Raw genomic sequence first — 8,964 nt, 5'->3', positions numbered from 1 at the left:
CCGCCTCGGAGCCGGGCGGGCGGGGGGAGGACCGGCCTCGCCGCTGCCGCCAAGCCCGGCAAAGTGGGGGGAGGACCGGCCTCTCCGCCTCAGAGCCGGGCGGGGGGGAGGACCGGCCTCGCTGCCGCTGCCGCAGCCTCGGGGAGATTGAGGGGGGGATGGAGGAGATGGAGCTCTTCTCCCCCCCGTGAGTATCGCGGGTCCCCCTCTTGTATATATATATATATTTCAATATTTTGATTCTACCCAGAAACAAATCAACCACTCCAATAGATACTTGCAATAGAGCCCTATGCAATACGAGTAGGAAAGTTTGCTGTAAATGTAATGCTGCTAATCTAAGTAACCTGTACGGAGAATCTCAGAGTTTGGACTTAAGGAACGACAGTGAACACAGCCTAAATCAAATGTGCAGGAGAACAAACTGGCAATGAGGGGGTAAAGACCAGAGATCCCTCTCTTCCGTTTTGGTTTTCTCACAAGCATGGGATTTTTAATGTTCCCAGGTGTGATCCTCCATGGTTCTCCGCCTGCCGCCTGAAGAGCACAGTACCTCCTCTAGCCTCTGCCACTTCATCCCCCTGCATGTGTGAGCCAGGGCTAAGACAAGGGTCACTGCCCATAGGGCTGGAAGATGGAGAGGACCCTGCCCTAGGTAAACATTCATTCATTTAGGGAGGAAGTCTGTTTCCTGGTGGTTTGTGTATATCCCATAATTTCATCCCCCCCAACAGCAATGTATTCAGTGCAGGCTTCTGCCATCCTCGCTGCTGCCACCTTCCCTCTGCATGCAGGCAGGTGGGTGGGGAGGCAGGCGGGCAGGGGAGGAGAAGTGCAGGGGCTGCCGCCAGCCCTGCCAGTTTAAACCAGGCCTGTAGCTACAGCGGGGTAATTTGAGGCCCGGCCTCTTGACTTCCTGCTGGGGCCCCACGACTTCCATCTAGCCCAGCTGCCCTTGCCACCCCTTCCCCGAGCGTAGCTTGCTTCCCCGCCCTCTCGCCCTGCCATGGGAGGCCTCCATGGATGAGCAGCTGCCTCCCTCAAATGCTCCGGCCTGCTCCAACTGGCAAGCTTGACTTTTAAACATTTTATTTTATTTTATTTTTGTGATGTCAGTGCCCCCCCTGACTTATTTAAAGGCCCCCCAAATTACAAAATCCTGGCTACAGGCCTGGTTTAAATCCCCACTCTGCTGTGGAAGCTCACTGGGTGACCTTGAACCAGGCATACATTGGCCCCTGCCACACAGAAAGAAACACGCGGTGGCGGGATCACATAGATCCCCTGAGCCGTCGCGCAGTTCCTCCCCGGCACGATCAGATGCCCGGGGGGGGGGAGCCGCTGAAGAGGGAGCGAGGCAGCCCAACTGCGCATGTGTGCGCGTGCACAGTTCGGCCAGGAGCCTGGATTGCTCTGGACGACGGGCGCGCTGGCGATCCCACAGCCGCGTTTGCTGCGGTGCTAGAGGTAAGTCCTCCTCTGTAGGAGGTTCTTTTTTGTACCGTGCAACAAGCTGGTTCCAAAGTCAATTAAACCACTTTCCGAAGTCAATTAAACCACTTCGGATCCCCATTGGAGAGAAATGTGGGGGTATAAATGAAGAAAATAAATCATGAAGAAAATAAATTATAATAAACAAAAACTGTGACCACCGGCAGGACTCTCATGCCTCCCTTTCCGGCAGCAGTCTCTCATGCCTGTTGTGTACTGTAGTGGCTAGAGTGTCAGACTAGGATCTGGGAGACCCAGGTTCGAATCTCCACTCTGCTGGGTGACTATGGGCCAGTCACTTTCTCTCTTAGCCTAACCTAGGTCACAGGGTTCTTGTCTTCATAATAGGGAAGAGGAGATAACTAAGCATGCTGTTCTAAGATCCTTGGAAGAAGGATGGGTTTAAAATGTCCTAAAGAAATGGGAAAATGCTCTTTGAAAAGCCGCTCCCAAGAATCAGGGATCCTCCAGAATGTATGCATGTGGGACAATGGGGGAGGGCAATAGTGGGGGAGGAGATCAGGTAAAGGGATACTATTGAATATTATATTTGTGTTATCTTAAAATAAGAATCTGAGAAATATGATGTTTAAAATGGACATATTTATTGACTTCATTTACACCCTGGGGGATCTGAAGCAATTTACATTGTTCTCCATTTTATTCTCACAACAATCCATTGAGGTGGGTTAGAATGCGAGTGTGTGACCGGCTCGAGGTCACCCAACAAGCTTCCATGGCAAAACAGGAATATGAGCTAGCTATGCCAACTAGCGTTACTGGTTTCAGGAGATTTGGGGGATGGAGGAGCCAGAGGAGGGGTGGGGTTTGGGGAGGGGGAAGGACTTCAGTGGGCTATAATGCCATAGGGTCCACCTTCCAAACTGGCCGTTTTCTCCAGGGGAACTGATCTCTGTTGTCTGGAGACCAGTTTTAACAGGAGATCTCCAGCCACCACCTGGAGGTTGGTAGCCCTAATGCCAGCCTTCAGGCAGGACCTAGGAATCCCCTGGAATTGCATCTCATCTCCAGACTACAGCGATCAATTTCCCTGGAGGAAATGGATGCTTTGGAAGGTGAACTCTACAGGATTGTACCCCACTGAGCTCCCTGTCCTCCCCAGGCTCCATCCCCAAATCTCCAGGAACTTCCACCCAGCTCCCCATCCCCCACTGGTGTTGGGGGGAGGCAACAATGACACCTGGCAACCCTAATTTGAACCCAGGTCTCCTAGATCCTACTCCAGCACACTAACCACTCTACCACACTGGCTCATCATCCTTTGCCTGCAGAAAATAAGGCTGAAATGATACATGCCATATACCTCTATGAATCTTCCTCATGAATTTTACTTATAAACTAAAACAAACTGTATAGCTTGCAGTTGGAAGGTGGGATCTTTTCTCCTTTCCCCTTAGGTTGTTTTCCCACCCAAAGTCACTCCCCCATTGCTTCCTCCTCCCAGTCCCTCAGGAAGAAGGTAGGGAACTCTAAATGCTCTCTAGCTTTGCATCCCAGATGGCTCATTTGAAAATATAACTGGCTGCTAGGGAGCTGTTGTTGACTCTTGAAGGTCTTGATAAATAGTTGTAAACTGTATTCACACGTGAATGAAAGCTCTTCAAACTTTTCAGCCTTTCTGAAATACGTTGTCGTTTAATGACCCACTCTGGATGGCTAATAACCACGATGAGCTGGAGACAGAGGCTTTTCCAAGTATAATCTTAGGGCTGAAAGGAGCCTGCTACTATTTTAGATGACTAAGCTTCAAGTGAATGGCGGTTAAACATTTCCACCTCTGACTACTCTACACCTTCCTGACTGCGGAATGTGCTTGGTCAGGATATCTTGAACTGTCAGTCCCAGCTGGCTGTGGTTTACATTAAAAATCAAGACGGTTCTATAAAACTAACTTTTTGCCCACTTATAGTTCTATTGTAAATTACTTCAGTACAAGTCGGGTTTGTAGGCAGTTATATCAACAAAAGGTTCTCTGAGGTACCATTTGACTATTTTTGTGTTTTTCTCTCCACACACATATCCAAAACGCTTGTGGTTGCTCTGGAAAAATTATTCAGTGATCATTTTGTGGGTGCTTTTGGCAAGTCACTCTTTCACTGTGCGCCCTCCCCCATCTTCAGTATGGGAACAGGGCTGTTGGACATATTGCTGAGACAATATGCATGCATGATGTTATTTGGTTAGAACAAAGTCTCTATATAAATTGTACATTTTGTTGGCATTTAACATTTCACCCCTGCCTCCATCAATATTTTCAGAATTTCAAAATTCAGGAAATCACTGGGTGAAGCTCTTCCCCTTCCAATAGTTTACCACTGATTAGACTAGGATATGAGTTCAAATTCCCACCCTGCCATGGAAGCTTGGGCCATTCTCTCATTCTCTCTCAGCTTAACCGCATTTACCGGGTGTTGTTGTGAGGGGAGAATGTGGTTGTAGCTGCTTTGTTATGATGAATAATCTTGTAATCCGCTTTCTCCCACTGGGGAAAAACGTGGTATAAATAGCCAGTGCGGTATCGTAGTCAGAGTGTCAGACCAGGATCTTGGAGACCCAGGTTCAAATCCCCACCCTACCATGGAAGCTCGTGACCTCTGGCCAGTCACACACTCTCAGCCTCACCTACCTCACAGGGTCAGACTAGGATCTGAGTTCAAATTCCCCCCCTGCCATGGAAGCTTGCTGGGCGACCTTGGGCCATTCTCTCTTTCTCTCTCAGCTTAACCTCAATTACAGGGTGTTGTTGTGAGGGGAGAATGTAATCCGCTTTCTCCCATTGGGGAAAAACGTGGTATAAATAGCCAGTGCGGTATCGTAGTCAGAGTGTCAGACCAGGATCTTGGAGACCCAGGTTCAAATCCCCACCCTACCATGGAAGCTCGTGACCTCTGGCCAGTCACACACTCTCAGGCTCACCTACCTCACAGGGTTGTTGTGAGGAAAAAAGGGAGGAGAGGAGAACAACATAAGCTCTTTGGAAGCCCACCTGGAGAAAGGTGGGATAGAAATGAAGTAAACAATGTTTATTTACAAATAGCCTAAAACTCAGGCACAAATTTGTTTAAAGCATTCCAGCAATGAGGTCACAGAAAGAAGTGTGTGTGTGTGTGTGTGTGTGTGTGTGTGTGTGTGTGTGTGTGTGTGAGGACTGCAGGTAATGCATGAATATTGTTGGGGGTGATGTGTGCCAATATCTGTCTGGTTTTGTGCAGAACATGACTTACAAATCAAGACGCTGCACACGTGTGCTTCACGCAGGAATGTTCTGTACAGTTCTGCCAGGTAGCCTTTGCATATAAGGAAATGCACTGTGTACAGTGTCCTTTTAAAAAGGCCAAACCGGGAGGGGGAGGAGAGAAAGAACAACACACTATTGTTCATGACAGGGATGCAAGTTCTCAATGATGGGGCATGGCCTTGGGGAAGCATAATCAAACCTGTTTCGCCTGGCATTGTGCTTTTACAGACTGCATCACTCCAGTTAACTGAGCAAAGATCACATGTGGTGTAGTAGTGTAAAGCATTTGGGATGAAATCCTGTGTGCACACTTATTTGAGGAGAAGCCTTAGCAAAGATCACATGTGGTGTAGTAGTGTAATGAAATCCTGTGCGCACACTTATTTGAGGAGAAGCCTTGCGGAACTCAGTGGGAACCACATCCATGTAAAAATGTTGGAGATCAGGCTGTTTTTATTATATAGGTATAAACCATTGATAAAGGATTGTTGTTTCGAAAGTCATTTTAAAGAGACAGATTCATATTTTAAAATTACTAATTGATATATTCTGCATTTCCAGTGATGTTCTGTATGTTTCACATAAACCAAAGTCTTGCTGAAATCAGCAGTACTAGTTTAGGGAAAGCAGAATGGGAGACTGTAACCTGCACAAGGAAACACTCACTTCTCTCCTGAGGGAATATATAAAAGAAAATGTCACTGTAATTATTTCTAGCCTCAGAGGAGATGGGAGGGTGGGGAAAGGAGGCTGTTTCAGATCCCCACTTGCAGAGTCAGAAATTCCAGTTTAGAAAAATAACCAAACCAAAACATTTCTTTACAAGACTCATCACATAGTTTCTTATTCTTCGATTTTATAAGAATTCCATCTCATTGCACCTGCACCATTCATTCCATGTTTTTAACATATTGGAGAGAATGCCAGTTTCCTACCAGGCTATTTATATTAGGTGTGCAGTGTAAAATTAAATATAATTACATGTTTCTCCTGAATGCAAGAAGATGCCCTTCGTGTCCCTTCCCTCAGGCCAAATCAGAATCTCAGTGATGCTACAAACCTTTTGTATATGAAAAACGGATACACTTAATATTGTTCTAGAATAACCTTTCTCGCTCTTCCACCAACTTTTGCATTTCAGGCTTTGAAGACTGTGCATTCGTTTACTTCCCAGTCACTGCTTCCCATTCAAGTTTTTTTTACTATATGAAATGTTTTTGAGACAATTAAACTAATCCTTAGGAAATACTTATGGGTTCTTATGTTTCCTCCCCTTCCATTTACCTTGTAATTTCTGGCTGTATTCGCTCCTGTCAGATTGGCTTCTCCTCAGAGTTCCAGAGCTGCTGTTGTCCCCAGAAACGTTCTTCTCGACAATGGTGTCTGTCTTCCTCCTCTCCAGCATGTACAGCTTCTGCTTTAAGAAGGTCAGGTTCTTTTTCTTTGGTCCTGCACTTTCTTTCCCCGTGGCATCTTTAGTTTCCATTTCCAGAAGAGAGGGAAAGGATCCTCTTTCACCCACCTCGCTTGAGGACAAGCCTTGTGCCGATTCCCTTGAGAGATGCTGTGTTGAGCCTGCTTGTTGCTTGGGTGAACGCAACAGCCTTCGTGCATTCATCAGCTGACTCTTTCAAAGACCTGCACAAGTTCCTCTTTACCTGGCTCACCTGACTGCCACCTTTGCAGCAGGTAGGACTCCACCCCTATGAAGTCATCCTTCAGTACACCAGCTAGGGAACAAGACACCTGTTACCTGAGAGACTTGTAGCCCAGGGCACAGCATAGCAGCGGAGGCTGATGAGCTCCCTTGCTAGGCCAGTTTCTGAGCATAAATGCATGCTTGTGTGTGTCTGTCTGTGTGTTTGTGGCATATCTGCTTTTGCATTCTTATGTGCAAGATCCCGCCTTTTTATCTATGCGAATAAAGACAGCAGAATTAGCATGCTTAAAGGAAACCACCCAAACCCACTTAACATCATCCCCCTTTTTTAGGGAAAGGAAGCTCTGCCAGTGCTTTTCACTTGATGGGTATGGAAGACTGGGCCTTTGTGATGCAGGGCAGTGCGGGGGCATCCTAGGTCTCACAAGGGCCGTTCTTTTGCAGGTTAGACTGGGCCTTTGTGATGCAGGGCAGTGCTGGGGCATCCTAGGTCTCAGACATGGAGCGAAGGGCCGTTCTTTTGCAGGTCAGCCCTTGGCTTCTTTGCTCCACCATTAAAGGCAAGAAGAGGATATGCAGAACGAAACCTTCTACTTAATCCTTTCAAAAGGATGGGGTGGCAGAAATGCAAAGCACAGCTAAGACAGGTGGGGTCAGGCAGCTGCTCCCTTCACCCTTCCATGCTTGAGGCTGCTTCATTTTTTTATTTCTTTGTTTCTTTACTTCATTTATACTCTGCCTTCCTCCCCAATGGGAACCCAAAGCAGCTCACATCGTTCTCCTCTACTCCATTTAAATCCTCACAAAAACCCTGTGAGGTAGGTCAGGCTGAGTGTGGCCCATTTTGCATCTATTATCTGCTCCATTGTTTTACCAAACCCACACTGGAGCAGAAAAAGATGTGGGTCGAAACTACATTCGAATACCCCGGGCCCAACGTCGTACTGACCGCAAAGTCACCCCTGAACGGCCATAAACTGGCCATAAATCTATGTATGCAGATTGTACCACAAAACCAAGAGATCAAACAAAGTGAAAGCCGCATGCAGTCTGGACACTGCCATAAAATCCGACAGTCAATCAAAGTGAAAGTGGCATGCAATGTAGGGGGGAATTTCTGTTCCAAGGAGGATTTGGTAAAACAGCGGAGTGAATGCTAGATGCCGAATGGGCCTGTGTGTGACCAGCCCAAGACTTTCCAAGCAGCCCCCAAACCCTGCTTGACACAGAGGTGGATTTGCTGCCCTGAATGCTATTTCATAGCGTTTATCACCAAGCAAGTGTGGATAGGATTGTGGACAGCCAGGTCTGACTGTTTAAAAATAAAAGACACATTCAGTTATTCCTATTCCCAGGGCTTTTTTTGTAGAAAAAGCCCAGCAGGGCCTAATTAGCATAATAGGCCACACCCAACAGCAGAAATTAATCAATATATTAGGCCACGCCCCTGATATCACAGCTCATTAGCATATTAGGCCACACCCCATGCCTTCCCTTGGCTTGCCTGGGTGCCCCGCGGCTGCAGGGAGTCTGGGGAAGCCCCCCCCCCCCCTGAAGGGGCAGGGAAGGAGGTTTAACAGCCCTTTCAGCTTGTCTGGGCACCCCACGGCTGCGCAGAGCCCGGGCAAGCCAGCCCTTGGACAGGCCAGGGAAGGCACGGGAAGGCATTTAAATGCCTCCCCAATCCTTCCAGGGCCCCCCTGGCTCGCCCACCTCGGAGTCGCTGGGGGGGTCGCTCTCCTGGCCTTCCCTCTGTAGCCACGCACGCAGAGGTTTTGGCTGTAGTGGGTGTGGCCAACTCTGAAGCCAGCCGGAACTCCGTTCCTGTGTGCTCCTGCCCCAAAATAGCCCTGCCGATTCCTCTGCAAAAATGCCTCACAGTATTGCTATGCAAATTCTAAGTACATTCTGAGTTCATGTTAAGCAGCAGCTTGCTGGCGTTGCTGTATTGTAACTCTGCACGCAGGAGGATCTGGGAGGGAAAAGGTTAAGAGCATTCTCTCCCTGGGGTACATTTGGCTGTTGGCCCCACCCGCCCCCTCACTGGCTAGATCTTGAGCCTTGTTGGCCCTTGCTTGCCTTCTGTTTCATTTTATATGGGACCTGTCTTCTTCTGTCTCTTTCATGGGCTTGGAGTTGTAGCAAGTTAACCTTACTGAAGTTAATCCGTTCACAATAAGTTTAAACGTACCTACATTTAGGGTTATCATATTTTGAAAAGCAAAAAAGAGGACATGTTTCCTGACTGACTACTTCAAACAAGTGTTCCCTCTAAGCTGAGAGTGTGAGCCAGCTCGCAGTTTTTTAGCCTCCGGCTCACACATTTTTGCCTTCGCTCAGGAAGGAGGGCTCCAGAGCAAACTAATTTATGCAGCAGCCAAATCGCTCACTCACAACTTTTAATGCCAGTAGCTCACAAGGTAGAATTTCTGCTCACAGGACTCCACAGCTTAGAGGGAGCATTGGTGATCACTATGACAAATCTCATTTAGAGTATCACAGGGCCATGATTATTCAGAGATCGTGGCTGAACAGACATTCTAGTAAGACACAG

General features: G+C 47.7%; 1 protein-coding gene across 1 annotated transcript in view; it reads right to left on the bottom strand.

Moving 5' to 3' along the window:
- ARHGEF38 (Rho guanine nucleotide exchange factor 38) overlaps window positions 1-6,236 on the bottom strand; it is a 70,065-nt gene extending 63,829 nt beyond the window's left edge. Inside the window, exon 1 of the mRNA XM_015429210.1 lies at window positions 6,035-6,236. Coding sequence (XP_015284696.1) covers window positions 6,035-6,236 — 202 coding nt within the window. The remainder of the gene's footprint in view (window positions 1-6,034) is intronic.
- Between the last annotated feature and the right edge of the window lie 2,728 nt (window positions 6,237-8,964).

This window comes from Gekko japonicus, unplaced genomic scaffold (assembly GCF_001447785.1).
Source record: "Gekko japonicus isolate JY-2015 unplaced genomic scaffold, Gekko_japonicus_V1.1 scaffold2981, whole genome shotgun sequence".
Classification (NCBI taxonomy): Eukaryota; Metazoa; Chordata; class Lepidosauria; order Squamata; family Gekkonidae; genus Gekko; species Gekko japonicus.
Note: the sequence above shows the minus strand (reverse complement) of the source record. Positions and strands in the feature narration are given on the sequence as shown.